Here is an 18353-nt window from a genome sequence, read left to right on the forward strand (position 1 = left end):
TTATAATTAAAAATCTATTTCAAAACAAACCTAAATTCACCTTCAAAGGCTGCAGGAAAACACATTACACCAGCGACTCGTGATATCCAGGCGGGCGGGATCAGAAGAGAGCCTCGCTCGGAAGAAGAAAAGAAAAAAAACAATAACCCTTATTTTTATTTTGTCCCTTTTATGAAAACATACTGGACAAATGTTGCCTTTAATGCCTCTGAAAATGAGTTACAGTGTTTCCAACTCGGGTCTGATCCCCTGCGGCACGGCGGTGGTGGCTGCGGCCGCAGCGGCGGCAGCAGCAGCGGGCGGAGGAGCTCGGCATTTCAGCCACGTTTCAAACTTTTCTCGCTTCCATTAAAGACGCAGAGAAACTTTCTCGGAGGAAACGTCTTGAAAGCGGCGGAGTAAAGCCAACATGTCGAGCGTAGAAAGAAACACATAACCTCCGCGCCCTTTTGCTCGTCTTTTTTTTTTTTTTTGAACAACCTAAATTCGGTTTTAAAACACCGACACCAGTTTTTTTTTGTTTGTTTTTTTTTTTGGCTGGAAAAAGAAAAGCTGAAAAACTAAAAAAAAAAAAAAAGAAAGAAAAATAACACTCCGAGCGCTTACTTCTGCGAAGAGAAAATGTCGAGGAAGAGAACTAAATAAATGCAAACCTTTCTCAAAATTCATCCAGGCTGCTGGAAAAACTGGAGTAGTCCATTACAGGCTGGTCCGAAGGTAAACTGGGGGGATAACTCGGGGGGGAGAGAAAGCCCCTGACGCGTCCTGCTCAGCAATGAAACACAGCATTGTTTTACAAGCCCCGCCCACCTCCTTCACTACCACACAAACCCTGTACGTTTCAAATAGCCGGTCTCTGATTGGCTGAGCAGCCTGTCAATCAACGTCCCTGGTGCATTGAAAGAAAAAAGAAAAAAAAAACGCACTCTGGCCGCTCGCCAGCACTATAAAACCAATTATGGAGCAAGGAGGCAGAGCAGTTTCAAGGTCCCCTCTCCCTTCAAGACTGAGCGATCAAAACAAGGAGAGGGACTAGTTTTCAGAGGGGAGGGGTTGTGTTTAGCTATGGAGGGCGGTGGGGAGGCTTTACAGTGGACCTCAGTTCTCATCAGGAGAAGAGAGTGAATAATTAATGATTAACCCGAGTAATGAATGACTTTCTTTGCTTTTTCATTTCCTTTCAGAAGGATTCGGATCGACATGAAGGTTTATCTTTAGCTTTTCAAGCGTTTTCTCGTAAACACAGCGTTCTGGGCAATTTTAACATTCAATACTGATGACCACACCTAAAAAAAATGTCCTGCCCTCATCTACCAACAGTGATGGTTTATGATACAGGGCTGTGGAGCTCTTCACCCAGGGTGTTCTTGCTTCACGGGGTGGCACCAATGCTAGAAAACAAAGTGATCTTTCTTTATATCTACTGTAAAAAAAATTATAATAATAATAATAAAGAAATATGAGTGTGCACAGTGGGTGGTTCACAGGTTGATGATGCTAAAGTTCAGTGCTAATCTAAAGAGCTATTTTGCTGTAATCAAGGAATTTGAAATCATTGATTACCTGAAATGCAGAATTGAGTCAGGCCCAAAGCAGAACACATTGTTTAAATTAAACTTTGAGACCCTTTCAAACTCAGCATTTTTGACAACAGGGCAACCTTATATTTAGGAAAATGTAAAATTCATACCATCTATCTTTCATCTAAGTTTTTACTTCAGGGTACAAGAGGTTGCTTATTATTCTACTCCTTCATTTTGTATCTTTATTTGATGTTCTACATCAGTGGGGTTCCCGACCATTCGGGCTTCTGAGCCACAAAATGATAGCAGACGGTTTCATGACCCAAACTATTAGTTTTGTTGCGAACCCAACATTAGGAATCAGCGTTTTACATTTTCTGGTACAAAATATAGTCATCTGGGACATTGCAGACAATTGGCACCCACCACTGTACTGTTTCTGCTGTAGTTCATAAGATGGAAAAGGGTCTAAATTGGGAACAGAACCAAAACGGAGTGAAATAACATGCAAACTGCACGCAGAGAGACCCACAGCCAGGATTCAAACCCAGAACCAAACATACATAAACTACAGTTCAGCATTTTTCCTACTATTTATCTCAATGGTCTTTTCTCTTGTTTACATTTAACTTGCATAGAGTAGTTTGTTTTTACAGGGATTAAAAGGAAGTAGGAAGTGATGTTATTTTCCATCTGGCCCCTAATTTGAAAACTTTCTAGGAAAGCCCTTGTTGACAGATCTCAAATAAACCACAGTTGTGGCTTCGTGGTGAGAACAGCACAACATAAAGTCAGAGAAGATGGCTGCATGGGGTAAATTAGTGAAAACATATTGTTTTACCCTTTCTTTCTAAGTTGTTTTACTATGATGCTCAGTCTTTAACCTTACATCAGAAAAAAAAAAAAAAAACGTAAATGAAGACAACGAGACATCTTATTGTGGGAATCGTGGTGTCATCTTCCATGAAGTCGTCTCTCTGCGTGGAATAAAGCCCGGCTTTGGGTATGTAAATGTGAAAAGCCCCGCAGGCTGAAGGTGACAACAAGGCTGGGCGTCCAACTTGAGCGGGAACAAACACACGGACATTTGCATAAGAAGAGGAGTGAAAGTGCTGTAGCCTACTCATTTAGTAGTGTTATGTTAAAATTCGTGGTGGGGCAGAAAAGGGTGCAGGTAGCCTTGGGTGTAGGAGGGAGGGCTCCGGCTGCTAAATTCCCCCCAACATGACCTCACTGTTGACCGCACGGCCAGGGAAGATTTTGTTATCCATAAGTTTTCTTTGAACTTCCCTCCCCACGCTGCGTTACTTTCTTACAAAATGTTGATTAGATTGAGAGAGAGAGAGAAAGAGAGAGAGAGAGAGAGAGAGAGAGAGAGAGAGATATGAAGCGGTTTCAAGTTGCCCGTACCTCTCTTCTGGCCACCCCTCCTCCTGCAGCCGACTGGTTTCAAGGCGACCCGCCGATAGAGGACGAGAGGCGGCTTCGGCGCGCAGCAGAGAGAGTCGCCGGAGAAACCGCGGAGGACGCTGCCTTCACAGCCGCTTTCTCACGGCGAAAACGAGCGCTGCTGGTGCGGCTGCGAGCGAGCGGAGCGCCGATACCATCACCGCTCACCCCGTTGACCTGTCCGCTCGCTGCCTGCCCCTGTCACCCCGGACGGGACCCGGGGAGGGAATTACCAGGCGGTGATCAGAGTGATGTCCCGGTCCGGCCGGAGGGGCGGTGCAAGCCGGCCTTTGTTCTCCAAGTCGCCCCGACTGGGAATTCAAACAATGCCTTTAAATTAGCGCCCCATTGTTGCTCTCTTTTCACCCCATGCGAGAGAGGGAGGCAGGTTTCATCCTCTTTTTGTTGTTGTTGTTATTTCGTTTTTTTTTTCATGTGAATTATGGCGGCGTCCACTGGGCTTTGAGGTGGGTGACTGTAGATTTAAATTGGCGGCCTTTGTAGCACTTTTAGTAAACTTCTCATTCACAATTCAGTAAATCGCTACAGCAGAAAACCTCTGTAGAGGTAGAATATCACCTAAAAGCTCATTTATGTTACTCGGTTATTAATAAAAAGGGAACATTCTATTATTAGGCACACGGTGGCATATTTAAATAAAAATTCAAAATGTGTGGTAAAAGAAATTGCTTTATTGCAGAAATGTTATATTACACACGTGATGGTCAGCAGACTGCTGACTAGCTTCCCATAACAACCCACTGATAAAGAAGCTGAAGAAAGTTGAGGGAAAGTTGAGTGGATGGGAAAACTCTGGGGCACAACTGGAACAAAGCTGTTCAATAGGCTATATTTCTGTATTAAAGTGTATTTTTTATTATTATAATTTCTAATTTTCTAATTGTTTAAAATGTGGGTCTTCATTAGCTGTACATACATAAATCCCAGAAATGCATGCAAACACATCACTGTGTATATAATATAAATCAGTGTTTGAGTTTCTTTTTTTTAAAACAGTATTCTGATTTATTGAGCTATGCCTGCTAGATACACATTTATGGTGTTTAGAAATATTTAAATATATATATATATATATATATATATATATATATATATATATATATATATATATATATATATATATATATATATATGTGTGTGTGTGTGTGTGTGTGTGTGTGTGTGTACTTGCTTAAAATTCTTTTTGAGCAAGGTTAAATCTGGCCGAGTGTCGTAATTATCGATTTTTTTTTCTTCAAAAAAGGCATCCAGAGAATTGAAAGTTTAGTTGTTTTCAACCTTCATTGTCTTTTTGCATACTTTTGCTTATCTTTTCAATAATTCTCAGCACTGAAATACTCCAGCAAAGCTCTTCCTCGTTCTGTTTATGCCACTTGGATGACAATAAACTGATTTGATTTGCATCTGTCACTAAGATTATCTAATAAAAAATAAAAAAAATTAAAACTGCTTATCAGCCCATGGGAACACACACGTCTGCAGAAATCATTGCCTATAAAGTCATTTCATTTGAGCTTGTGAAGTGTAATTTCACCATGTTGCTTAGGGTGTAAAGTACAAAAGCTGGGGTTTATCACTCAATACGCATACAATAAAAGTGCAAGATAAACTCAATGACATCATGGTTTATATCCAATCAAATGTTTGGGGGGGTTTTTTTGTGCTTGTTTTTTTTCCATGTACATACAATGTAGTTAAACAGGTTAGCTACATGATCAGACATTAAAACAAACCAGTTAGCTCCTAAAAGCTGCTGAATTATACATTCCTTTAGCTTGACTATCAGGACTATTTTCCTTGTGCTAACGGAAGGCTGCAGGCCACTGTTTGGGTTCATTGTGTCCTATCACCTGGAGAAGCGGGGATGTGATTTGATTCGGCGGTCAGACTATTGGATTTTCCCCAGTCGTGCTGGGTGTATTAACCCACTGGGAACAAAGTGGGAGGAGACAAAACATTAATTGATTCAGTCAGGAAGGGTTTTTTTCACGAAGATGAGAAATTATTCACATTAGAAGGATTTCCTCTTGTGCCAATCACGACCCCTCAAAACCTTCATTGCTACAATACACCTACAAGTAAAACTTTAAAATATCGGCTTGGCAACAACCGGCTCTACCTTGCAAAAGTATTCATAGTCAATCAGTGTGGGGAGAAGTCTTGTCTGCTGCCTTCTAGTGGCTACTCCACAAACTGTCTGAAAGGTTTACTCGGCACTAATCCGTCTCAAAGTAAACATTTTCCTCATATGAGGCATATTTAACGTCGACTGGAACTGTCCTTAACTTCATCAGCTTTCTAGCTAAAGAACTGGATCTCACAGTATGATGCGGCCATTTCCGTGCTTCTCTGTGGTGTTCCAGAAGGTTTGGTTACGCCTTTAAAAGAAAACTGCTTTAGTCTAGAAAGTCTCCTACTCCCATAAGTCTAAACTTTTTAGAGAATGCGTCAGATTGTTGTCAGCTGTAGAAAACGGTTCCATCGGTGTTGGGAACCTCCCATCAAGCCTTTCCCATACAAACTTTCCATCGTTCTTGGAGAAATTTCCAGCTTTCACGCTTGTTTTCACGTGCTTTGATACTTATATAACAAGATCAAATTGTTTTGTATCCTTTCCCTGACTAATACCTTTGGACAATAAGATCTTTTCCACCTTTAATCTCTCTGTAGGCTGTGGCTGCGCAAAAGTCAGGAAAATCTCCCCAGGACAGCCAGAATCTAATTCCTGATTAATGAAATCTAGTAAAATAAGAGTGAAATGAAAACATTTACCTAACAAAAACGACGCATCCTCTCTGAGAGATTCAAAGTATGAGTGTAGAGCGCCTGCCTGCCCTCAGGGATAAATTATTTGCCAAGCCACATCTCATGAGATGTGCACCAACATCAATGCATATTTGTTATAAAAAAAAAAAATAAAACATAACCACACTGTCATGTTTTCAAATGCCTAAAGAAAGCAGCTGACACCGTGTGACTCACCAACCCCTCTCCCAATGTACACACACACACAGACACATACACACACACACGTAGAGACACGGCATACCTGCCAACCATCAGACAGTGTTTTCATGACGGACCACTTGTGAGGAGAAGAGGGGGGGGGAAGCTTTCTGCTGGAGGACAAGCAGCTGGAGTCAGATAGGCATGCAACCGCACGCAAAGCATGCAGATGACAAGACTGCTGAGAAAATCTTCGTTTCCCCCCCAAACTCTGACCACAGCATGTTGTCACTTGTGGTTTCAGCCTTATATGTTCTATAGCTTATTAGCTGCTTATAGATGATTTGCTAAAAAAAGGAAAGAAAAAAAAAAACCCCGGAGAAATCCTCACGCCTGCCTGGTTAAAATGTGTGAAAAGCTTTAAATGCATGTTTGAAGTACAGTAGTAAACACTAGTAAGCACTGTTGCTGCTACTCCTGATAACCCCCCCTTTTTTAAACAACTAGTTCGCCTTTTATAAAGCTCATCTGAACTTAAAAGCGCCAAATTTCTCTTTGCCACTCCTCAAAAGTCACACGGACGAGAGAGCTTAAAGCTCAAGTAAGTTAGGCACGTGTTGGCCTCTGTAAGAAAGAAAATGGCTGCAAAAACTGCACACAGAAGCCTGTGCATAACTAGAATTAGAGCAATAATTCAAAGCACCTGGGACAAACAAGGACATGAGAAGGATGGTCCAAAACAAAAGAAATCAATTAAAAAACCAAAAAGGAAGGTGATACAAGAGGGAAGATACTCTCCAAAAATGTTATGATGTAACCTCTTTGGATAAAACCCTGAGTGCTATACTTTCATGCCAGATGGTTGCCAGTAAAATACATTAATGTATTTACAAATGAATAAAATGCTCCCAAATAAAATGTTGAGATTGTTTCCTACATTTTGCCATGATCACTGCCACAAAAGACAAATTTATTTTGACCTTTCCCAGCGAAGCCAATAAATTAGTCACCGTCTGCAGGCCTCCAGCACCGCCGCGCATGCAATCATATACCACGATTAACCCTCGAGCTGAAAAGGTATTTATAAGAAGCTGACGCAAATTTTGCCATGCAGCTTTCTCTGTCATGAAAAACACATTCTTGGTTAGTGCGTGTGTTTGTGGGATGCGTGTGTGTGCGTGTGTGTGTGTGTGGGTGGGTAGGTGGCGGGGAGGTGCTGTTGATGATGCGGGTTCAACAGAGCTCGCAGTGCACAGGATGTGCTTTTTTTTTTTTTTTTTTTTTTTTGGTGTTGCTCCTGACTCATGCAGCATGAGAACCCATGGCCTTGCGTCTTGTTCTTTTTTTTGTTCTTTTTCCTGAGAAAAGCCATCAAGACTCAACACAAGCAGAAAGGAGCAGTGATGCAACAGAAGCATCCTGCTGGGTAACAGTTCAGCTGGGGTGTGTCAGAGCCATAAAACCCCGCAAGAGGCTTTTTTTGTGGCTGTGCTGCAGCCGACCCCGGCATTCGTTCCGGGACAGGAGGAGACTCCTTGGAAAGACTTGGCTTAAACCGGGATCTGTGGGAAAACAAAACAGACACACGGTCAGCTGACCGTGTTTTTGCCACTCCGTCAAAAATAAGACAGGGACTTGTAAAGGTATTTAAAGGCCTTGAACGATACCTCAAAGCTCAATGAACATCACTGGGGTTTTCTATGATGTAAATGTAAGTAAAGTCAAGTTTACATAACAAACATTGCATTTTGTCAAATACCGTCATCGAGCAAAATACACATCAAATATGTGGATCAATGTTCCAGTTGTTATGGAAAAAAAGGCAGCTCTAAATAGGCCTTGATTTAACCCTCCTGTTGTCCTCGGGTCAAAATGACCGAGATTTGTATGTGTTTTCCCTATACACAGAAAATGAGGACAACAGGAAGTCAGTGTTTCGACCGTTTTGCAGGTTTCAGGGGCGCTGTGTTCTTGATTAGTGGAGCATAGAAGCTGGATGCTGCTTTCTGGTGCTTTCAAATATTTGAAGGTTTACATGATCAGGAAAAACTTAAAACTGGAGTTTTTATGGCCGTCTTTAAGAGCTTTCACCACTGTTTCACCAAGTCTAGAGTTGTGGCGATTTGCTCAATGAATGGTAACCATCTTCACAGATTCTCCCATCTGAGCTGTGGATCTCCTCCAGAGTCATCGTTAGCCTCTTATCCCCTTCTCCGACTAAAGTTCTTCTTTTGTGTCGGTTTAGGTGGAGAGCCACGACTTGGTAGGTTTGCAGTTGCCACAAACTCTCGTTTTCCAGATGTGAATAGGAAGATTTGTGTGTTCAAAGCATAAATATTGTTTTATTACCCAACCCTGCTTTAAACTTCTCCACAACTTTACTGCTGAGTTGCGCGCTATGTGCATTGGTCTTGATGACTAATGTTCCTCAACGTCCCCCGGAGGGATCCCAACGTAACACGTGAAATGTGAAAATGTTCTCGGGATGTGAATTCTTTTGCGACTTGGTGTAGTGGAAGTCATTCTCTCTTGGAGTGAGTGTCACCCTCTGCTGGATGTGGACTAGAAAACGAGATCTGCGGCATTTTAAGTGTGATTTATTACTCTCCTTTGGCCTCCTTATGTCAGCCCCTCTATCTGCCTTTCACCCACTTTTCCTGTGAGGCAGATAGAATGGATCAACAGCCCCACCTGTCGGGGAAACGACAGAACTACACGCCGTGATTGTCAGGAAATAGAGGAATGCAGGAGCTCGCTGATTATTTTTGCAGCTTTTTAGTCTGGAGTGAGATTAAAGGATCCAACATGGCCGCTTTAATAGAGGAGCACAGTCAGACCTCTTTGGTGTCATTTCGTGCGTCCTTCTTGTACACCTGCACTGTTCGCACAACAGACAAGAGGGGAAAAAATAGAGCAAAGCTAGGCTAATCTACATGAAAACGGCCCCCCACCCCCAGCAGGCGGGGCAGCAGTCGGTGTTTTGCTGGCGCTGCAGTAAAAGGATATCAGAGGGAAGCAGCCTCAGCAGAAACAGTGGAGCTGCGGTGGGACGGAGGAGGGGATACATCTTAAATATTAGCCATCCTGTGTATAGCGGTGCAAATTTAAATAACGTCCGTGTCCAACGCTCATCCAACTGGGACAAACGGAACAGAGGAAGCGCATGATTTGATGTCATGCCTGGAACAGGATATTTATGCACGGAAGTGTGAGCAACCACTTCCTTCAGCATCCATCTTTCATCTCTGCGGTTTAAAGTGGAGATGTTTTAGTTGTGTAAATGGGAACAGCACGTTCGCATTTGTAACATTTTACTTAACTTTAGTTCGCGCACAACTAAAGTAGATGGCAGCAAAAAATAAGTTTGCTGCCATCTAGTGTCCAAACTGGCACATTTCAGCTAGGTTGGGAGGATTTGTAGGGGCGGTCTAAACTGATGAAACTGGGATTGATCACAAGTTTAGACAAGGATTTAGTGCAGATATTGATTGCTTGGTTCAAGTTAGCTTTTTGCATTCTTTAGATTTAGTGACACTGAAGAGCAAATTGGCAATAAAACCTGAAAAATTGTTTCAGTAGGACCTCACTTTACAAGAGCCACTCAACTTTAAATTAAACTCTTCATATAATGGAAATACTTTGCTACATTTCAGTTGCTTCACTAGATATTTTGCACAATAGTGCAGCTTAAGAAATTTACCTCAAGATTGATAAAAGCATTTCTGTGGAGAAATTTATTTAGGAATAATACAGAGTACAACAACTTCACATTATGGCAGATATGCAAGTCAATTTGACCAACTTAACACTAAAGTATAAAAAGGTGAAATCAGAACTACAGACCCAAAAGAAGACAGTCAGACATTATGTTGGAACACATGTGCACTTTATTGGGATTGTTTAGTCAGTGTACAGGTTGGCCCCACCGGTCTGGCACCCCATGTTACCGTCACTTTGAGACCCCTTACCCCACCACCCCAGGGATGAAACCTCCAATGGGGAAGAAGGTCACAATTGGGTTTTGCATAACAAAAAAAATTAAACAGGACCAAAATCATTTTAAGGCTGAAAAGTACAAAAACCCAGACATAAATTTACATACAAGCGATACTACCAACCATGTTTAAGTATGCGCCAACCACTGGGCAGCCTTCACAGAGGCAAATACGTGTCTGAACAATGCAGTTAACATTTGGAATCATGTGTCTGAACAACGCATTTAAACATTTGGAATGACAAAATGTACATTTTTTTAAGCCCCCCAGAGACAACTGCAGAACCTTAGGGGTTTCCTTCAAACCTAGCCAAAAAACCTAAACATTACCGTCTCCTTCATCGTTCCAGTTTTTTTTAAATCCTGAGTCAAGCGCCAAAAATAACTGAAGCCATGCCAATGAGTTGTCGTCTAGGCTCTGCGCCTGAGTGTGTATGAGAAATGTGGTTGTTCTGCACAGAGCTGAAGTTGTTGGGTGTTTGGGGAACGGGGAGGAGGAACAGTCTGTTTAGAAGCATTTGCGGTGGACGATGGAGGGGCCAGACTCATCGTACTCCTGCTTGCTGATCCACATCTGCTGGAAGGTGGACAGGGAGGCCAGGATGGAGCCTCCGATCCAGACAGAGTATTTACGCTCTGGTGGGGCGATGATCTGCAGGAACACAAGGTAGCAGGTATTAAGACCCCATATTCCAACTGCATTGTGGCAGAACTCAGTCAATCTGTGGAAACAACTCACCTTGATCTTCATGGTGGATGGGGCCAGGGCTGTGATCTCCTTCTGCATCCTGTCAGCGATGCCAGGGTACATGGTGGTACCTCCAGACAGCACGGTGTTGGCGTACAGGTCCTTACGGATGTCGACGTCGCACTTCATGATGCTGTTGTAGGTGGTCTCGTGGATTCCGCAGGACTCCATACCTGTGAGCAGAGTTACCCGTTAGCAAGTGGTGTACAACACATTTGCTCTTCCATCAAAAGATGGTTTAAAGTTGGCAAACATACCAAGGAAGGAAGGCTGGAAGAGGGCCTCTGGGCAACGGAACCTCTCATTGCCGATGGTGATGACCTGTCCGTCAGGGAGCTCGTAGCTCTTCTCCAGGGATGAAGAGGAGGCAGCGGTACCCATCTCCTGCTCGAAGTCCAGGGCGACGTAGCACAGTTTCTCCTTGATGTCACGCACGATTTCCCTCTCAGCTGTGGTGGTGAAGGAGTAGCCACGCTCTGTCAGGATCTTCATGAGGTAGTCTGTGAGGTCACGACCGGCCAAGTCCAGACGCAGGATGGCATGGGGCAGGGCGTAGCCCTCGTAGATGGGCACTGTGTGGGTCACACCATCACCGGAGTCCATGACGATACCAGTGGTACGACCAGAAGCGTACAGGGACAGCACGGCCTGGATGGCAACGTACATGGCGGGGGTGTTGAAGGTCTCAAACATGATCTGCAAGGACAGAAAGAAACCCATTAGCACACTCGCATGACCTCTCAGGACTTTGTGGACACTGCACTCATTACATGCAATAGCGTGAGCTTCAGACTGAAGTTAGTAGAAAAAGTGCAGAAACTACATTCCTTCACACTATGTGCATATCAGACTTAAAGTACTGAGCCACCAGCTCTGCTAAATCTTAATCACAAGTGCAAATAAAAGCACACAGGAGACCTGCTGATGATAGATCATCATATAGGAGAGAGATCCTAGAGGAGGAGGAAGGAGGAAGTGAGAATGGAGAAGGAACCTGAAGAGGGTATTAGGCAATTTTAAGTTCAACTGAATGAAAGCAACCATGTACCTGGGTCATCTTCTCCCTGTTGGCTTTGGGGTTCAGAGGGGCCTCTGTGAGCAGGACGGGGTGCTCCTCAGGGGCAACTCTCAGCTCGTTGTAGAAGGTGTGATGCCAGATCTTCTCCATGTCATCCCAGTTGGTCACAATACCGTGCTCGATGGGGTACTTCAGGGTCAGGATACCTCTCTTGCTCTGGGCTTCATCACCTACATAGCTGTCCTTCTGGCCCATACCAACCATCACGCCCTGAAAACAGCAATTTGAAATTTAGATTAAATTGTACACTTTATATGCTACAATTGCTTAAACTTGTCATCTTTAGTCATAACTAAAACTTTCATCTTTATATAGTGTGTTCATCACTAACCTGATGCCTTGGGCGACCAACGATGGATGGGAAGACAGCACGAGGGGCGTCGTCTCCGGCGAATCCGGCTTTGCACATACCGGATCCGTTGTCAACAACCAGTGCGGCGATTTCATCTTCCATGGCTGAACTGTAAAGGCGCAGCAAACAAACCCCGTCAACTCAGCCACTCAAAACCAGTTGGTCTGCAGTCACAAGTCTCACTTCCTGTTCCTGACTGCAGTGCGCCAAGGCGACCACTAGGTGGAGCTCCCAACCCACATTCCGACCAGTCAGACAAAAGGAAGTGCTGCTGCATTCTGTTGTTACCATATAAGGACATGGTTCGGTTTTGAGCCGCTTTGCGGCTACCGGCAGTGTGGCACGCGGCCAGAATACGGCAAGAAAAAAAAAAAAAAAAAGTCCACATTACGAGACCCGGCTCAGTGAGACCACTCCCTCCGGTTCACTAAAGTTACACTTCAATCCGCTCCCCCTCCCATTGTGGCTCAATACCCCCCACCCCGGTCAGAAATATTTGCTTCAATATCACTGCGTCATAGTTCGGACCGACTATTCAGAAAGGCCGTCTGGCTCAGCCATGTGCAAGTAAAAAACCCCAAAAAAACCGCAAGGGTATTTTATGATAACTGGAAAAAAAACAAAAAAAAAAAAACTGTTGCATAATAAACTTCTGACTTCATTTGCCACAAGGGCACGGCTAACGCACCATTTCCTGAAAGCCACACCTTTACTAGCTCAGAGTGATTAGTCATTCGCCATTTCCTTCCCTTCATCTTTAACTGTCAAAGCAACAATTTTAACGGTTTAAGTCACCGCTTAACCGATTTCTTACATTTGAATTTGGACCAGAGGTGTTAACTTGAATTTTACTTCAAGAATTGACTGAAAGTTGTAAAATGATATTAAAATTCGTCCAAGTTATTTAATGCAACCGAGAAGCGGCCGTTAATGATTGAAGTCTGAAGGGCGTGTTAGCATGATGTGGCTAAGCTCTTATGCTAAAGTAGGTCACACCCCGCTAGATCAGGCGCACAAAGGGAGCAGCCCTGATCCAGACAAGCCCAGATCAGAAGTGTTAAACCACCACAGAAATACATTTTATGCTACCATTAACTACATCACATGTTAACCACTCACAAAGTCCACAAGTAGTAATACCATCTCATGAGTCATTAGAAGCCATAAGCCGGTTACAATTAAAGCATCCACGAAGCACTAATTTTACTCTTTTTCAAGCCATAAAAGCCTCCATATCCGAAATTCAGCAACAAAGGCAGTCAAAAGTGGTTTATATATTGCGAGTTGTACAATTGCAGACAGTTGAGAGACTAGACAAAGAACCTCGTGGTCAGTACCACATATTGCCAAAAAAATTAAACAAATCCCACTCAATTAGACAAAATTATCCGCAATGTTTACAATTTAAAGCCTTCTAAAATTAGAATGATGTAAAATTTAATTTCTGCCGGCTTACCTTTGGGTGTGGGGGGGCTTTTCGCTTTAAGGGAACCGGTTTCAGGCAAATGATATCCCGCACAAGCTGTGTGTGTGACGGCGCCGAGAGTGAATCCGTTAGCTGTGGGAGCTCTTTATTTATACCACACCAGCTGTCCGGCTCTAGCCATAAAAGGTAAACTTTCGGAATGGCGCTCCTGATTGGTCGAGCGTCATGCATTGAGGCACGTCGCGTGCGCGCGTTTGCCTGTGCGCGGAGGGCTGCGCTCGCGATTTGAGAGGAGAGGGAGGCGATAGTAGCAAAGGATTGGAGAAAATAAAAGGGAAGGGATTGCTGTGGTGAGGCCTAGAAGGTCTAATCCCGTATTGTAATGTTCTATACACATTTATATGCATGTGTAGAGCTAGATATAAGTCAAACAAATGATTCACGCACCTGTTCTTAGCAGTCAGACAAGTATTTCAGTGACAATTAATGGAGCAAAGCATGAAAGGGCTCCTCCCCATGAAGGCAGCACAGGCCTAAGACTTGCATCTAAAACCATGTCTCACTCCCACTTCTCTTCAAGTAATGAATTTGCTTTATTTAATAATCTCATATCTAATTTTAACTGGATTTAATGCTGATGCTGCTGTTTAATTTATGTGCTCCCAAACCATACAATATTAGGTCAAACACACAGGTCACACTGCAGACACAGGGGTAAGATGGACTGAATGGGGAATGACCACTCTGTCTTTGGTGACACCCTTTAAATTTGGAAATCAATCATTTCAAGAGAGTATTGATAAGTTCACATTAAGGATCCCTTTGCTGTGCGAATGCCACCGCCCTTTCAGTGACTGGAATGCAATAAATTGATAAAGGCGTGCCATCAAAGAGGAGAAACAGCTTCAGTGCACTTGTGATAATGTATCTCTAACATGTAACAACTTGATCACTGGCATGTAGGAGAGAGCACAGCTCATCAACGCTGACAGGTTTTAGTTTCATCATTTAGAACTTTTGTATTTTTCGTGAGCGTTTTCATCGCATAATGTTTGACGATTTTCAAACCTTTAAACAAAACAGTGTGTCAAATGACCCGAGTGGCCATTTAAAGAGTCTGCACTGAGGCATGTAGCAGCTCCTCTTCCTCCTGCACCACTTCCCCTTCCTCTTTTCGCTGTAATAATCACTCTAGCTTTTTGGCTCTGAGCTTCTCTTCCTGGATCTCATTCATACAGTTTAGTTGACTTTAAATGGACATCAACCTTTATCTCTTCATTTCCACACTATTTTAGCTCTGTGTGACAAAAACTGCTAACTTTCCTCCAGAACTGCACGCTAGATCACCGTCAGTCGTCGCTTTTACGACTTAAAAGGCGTTTTCAGACAACCTATTATGCTCGTGCATACTTACATGCTCTTTTGACACAACAAAACAGTTATGATGCGTTAGAGTTTGTACTCAGGAGGGTTTTTTTTTTTATGCAGCAAAATGATGACTGTTTTGGCGATCAAAGGTCTGCAGGTCCCACTTACTGATTTACAGGGCTGTGGTAATGCTGTGTTTCTGTGATGGGGAGGAGGCGGGATAGGTGGGTCCCGTTTACAAGGTGAACAGATTGGGGAATAAAGCTGAGAGCAGTGCCCGATGCTACGGGCACATAAACTGGGATTGGCTGGGAACTATTTCATCCTGCCTCTGGATCTTCACACGCGCATACGTCCGCACGTCTGAACGTATGGAGGAGTCATCCGATCATTTCAAAACATGTCATGACAAAGCCCATTCATGCAGACGCAGAGTTGGTTTCTGTCGTCAGAAATCTTAGGTAGGCAGGGCTCTAAGGTGTGTTTACGTGTGGACTGATTTATGGTTGTAAGTGTGAGGTCTCTGGTTAAGTACTGTGTTGTCAACACTCTTCACTGGGAATCTGTGCTTGCCAAGTGCTTGGAATACTGTCCTGGAAAGACATCCACTCATGTATCACAACAACGTATGTGTGTGTGTGTGTGTGTGTGTGTGTGTGTGTGTGTGTGTGTGTGTGTGTGTGTGTGTGTGTGTGTGTGTGTGTGTGTGTGTGTGTGTGTGTGTGTTTGTGCTTTCACCCTGGCTGCCAGCTAAATGCAGGCTCGCTGAACCTGGACCTCACTGCCAAGGTTCTTTCTGCATCTAAAATAAGCTTTTATAAGGATTTTTCATCCAGCCAGGAGCTCATATACAGTCACTTGAGGTGTTGTGTATAATCACATTTGCTGTGATTCCAGGCTGTCTAAATAGACCATTTGTAAAGTTGTGTGATTCACGAGCGAGACGGCCAAGTGGAGGCTAAGTTTGTTGCTTACAGCTGGTGAGTGGTGGGGAAAATGACTGTGAATTACAGTAATAACAAACAGAGTTCATCAGAAATAAGCTCGATGAGGAACTTCACATATGGCTACATTTGTTTCTGGTAGGATTTCTAAAATGCTTTATTGATTTATTTATTTTTCTAATTCCCACAGCATGATGCTGCACCATGTTTAACCGTAAAGATGTTTTCAACTGGAAACACTTGAAATAAATTCACCTTTTATCTGTGGAGCATGATCTCGCATTTAAAAAATGTGGGAAAATGAAACCTTTCCAACATTTCAGACAATAAACTAAGGTTTATTGTCTGAGTTTTTGAGTGAAATTGTGAAAAAAATGTTTTAAAAAACGAATAATTTTTTCTCAAGCCAATGCACTTTTCAATGTAACTTGATTTTTGTGAAAGTGATTCCTGTGACAGTACTTCCTTTTTCTGTGATATCAATACGACTTCTATAATCTGACACTTTGTTTGCCTCTCTCCAAAAAAGAGAACATACCATTTGAGCACAGGGCTGATGTGTTTGATTTTCATAAGTTAAAAACAAAGCCACACAAAACTTCCCTCAAACCCTCTCTTATCTACTGTCAGGGTAAATGATTCTGATGTTTAAAACCACCAGATCAGTGACAAACAAGGCTGAATGTAGTATATTTATAAGGTTAGTACGTATTTAAGGTGTTTCACGCATGTCTAACCCAGAGATTGTTTGAGTTTGTGTCGCTTCTGCACGGTAAACTCCATGATGGGACTTTAGAGCATCACATCCTTGTTTGTGGGGCCTTCGCATTTCAAGGCAACGCTGCAAAACCAACCAATGTTGGTAAAACATTTGTTGCAGTGCACACGGCCCTAATATATCAAGATTTTACTTCATGTAAAACGTCAGTATACTCTGTGGCTAATTGCTAGCATTTTTTTTTTAATTGCTTGTTCTTGAACTTTAGTTTTGGCAGCGTGTTTTATAACTTGGGACAAATTGCCAGGACATACGTGGAGGCAAACGTGGTCTTCATTATAGCTTCAACGTTCAGGATTTATTCACTTTTTAATCACTTTTAATTCAAAGCTAGTCTGAGACATTCCTGATGAGAAGCGTACAAGCTAGCTGCTAACAGCTTCCTTATAGATAAAAGCTCTTTAATCATCTTTTCATCTCAACTTATTATTTATTTAAAAAGTTCAAATTAAACCATATTTGAACCACAATTCACATCGTAGTTCAAATTAATAATGTTTATTGAAAAACATAAAGGTTGTCTTTATTGACTGGGATAGCTCAGTAGGCTAGCTAATGTGAACAACATCTTATATTTGGAAGAACTCACAGTACAGACACATATTGGGAGAGCTTTGAGTCAGACCATGATATTGAGCCACAAACTTGGAGAAGTGCCAGTTGAGTATGCTAATAGGGCAGCTAATGCTGCTTTTAAAAGAATATCTGTGATTTCAGCAATTTGTCACCTCGTAACCTAAAGCTTTGTGGTTTCGTTTCATACCGAGTTATTTAGGTATGAAAAGGAACTGTTAGAATATTTTGTGCCCACCATGCCTCAGTTTGCATCTGCTTTTAGGTTCATTTCTACCTGCTTTGACAGAGTTAAATCATTGTTTTATAACGTTCTCTTAATCTACTGTAAGGAAATGCAGTTACATGCAGACTCTAGTAAATAACATCTTCCGTAAGGAGGTCAATTAGAGGTCATGATCTCTCATAGGCTGCTCTATAAGTCGATCAGCACCAAGGAATGTGATTCAAAGTCTTCAAAACATGATTAAATGAAACAACATATAAGATTTGTGGGCGTTCAAGACGACGTATCGCCATGGAAGTACCAAGAAAAACATGCAATTTTTTTCCGAGCTGAAAATCTGACTCCCAGCGAATTTATTTTTGAGTGCACCTCTTGAGAACTTTGAACCAACAACTTTTCAAGTCAAAGAGACCGCAACAAAAAGCTCGGTATATTTGTAATGTGGTCAAGTTTGTAACGCCAGCCAACTTTATTTATGTTATTGAAATAAAACAGCATGTGATCTCTGCTTTACTCTAGCCGACTGAAGTCGCCCAGAGCAATTAGACTGGGTGATCTCACTATGTAAGAGTTGTGGCAAGTGGGTTTAAAGACTTTTTTTTGGTGCAGACAGCAACCCAGATCAATGGTAACAATGAAAGGGTATTGCAGTGGTTTACACACACTCTTACAAATTGATCCTCTGCAAGCTCATGACTGTGTGTGTGATTTTACCAGAGACCTGAAGCAGCTGTGACATCAACCACTCAGGTTTTTTTTTGTGTTTTTTTGTTGTTCTTTCTCTCATTATTAGTAAACCAACCAGTGGGCTGATGGTTATATAGTTCAGAAGAAACTGCCTGCTCTACAGACTTCCCACCATGGCTTCCTGCTCCTCAAACAGGCAAAGATGGCGTAAATGTTCTTTATTTTATTTCTAGTCCTAAT

General features: G+C 42.6%; 2 protein-coding genes across 6 annotated transcripts in view; both read right to left on the reverse strand.

Annotated features, from left to right (window-relative positions):
* The window catches only part of tnrc18 (trinucleotide repeat containing 18), a 63958-nt gene extending 62524 nt beyond the window's left edge, over nucleotides 1-1434 (reverse strand). For 2 of the 4 annotated variants that reach the window (XM_008415584.3, XM_008415582.3), the window contains exon 1: nucleotides 654-1433. The gene's annotated coding sequence lies outside the window, so the exon portion shown is untranslated. Of the gene's footprint in view, nucleotides 1-40; nucleotides 498-653 lie in introns of those variants that run through there. The other 2 variants (XM_081609764.1, XM_008415583.3) reach the window with 2 other exon arrangements.
* Nucleotides 1435-9803: 8369 nt separating this feature from the next.
* On the reverse strand, nucleotides 9804-13658 carry actb2 (actin, beta 2). Of its 2 annotated transcripts, NM_001297475.1 has the most exon segments (6): nucleotides 9811-10585; nucleotides 10673-10854; nucleotides 10939-11377; nucleotides 11730-11969; nucleotides 12091-12220; nucleotides 13568-13658. In NM_001297475.1, coding segments are annotated over 5 exon segments (1128 nt in total). In that variant the 5' UTR covers nucleotides 12214-12220; nucleotides 13568-13658; the 3' UTR covers nucleotides 9811-10441.
* Between the last annotated feature and the right edge of the window lie 4695 nt (nucleotides 13659-18353).

This window comes from Poecilia reticulata, chromosome 8, assembly GCF_904066995.2.
Source record: "Poecilia reticulata chromosome 8, P_reticulata-male-v2, whole genome shotgun sequence".
Taxonomy (NCBI): domain Eukaryota; kingdom Metazoa; phylum Chordata; class Actinopteri; order Cyprinodontiformes; family Poeciliidae; genus Poecilia; species Poecilia reticulata.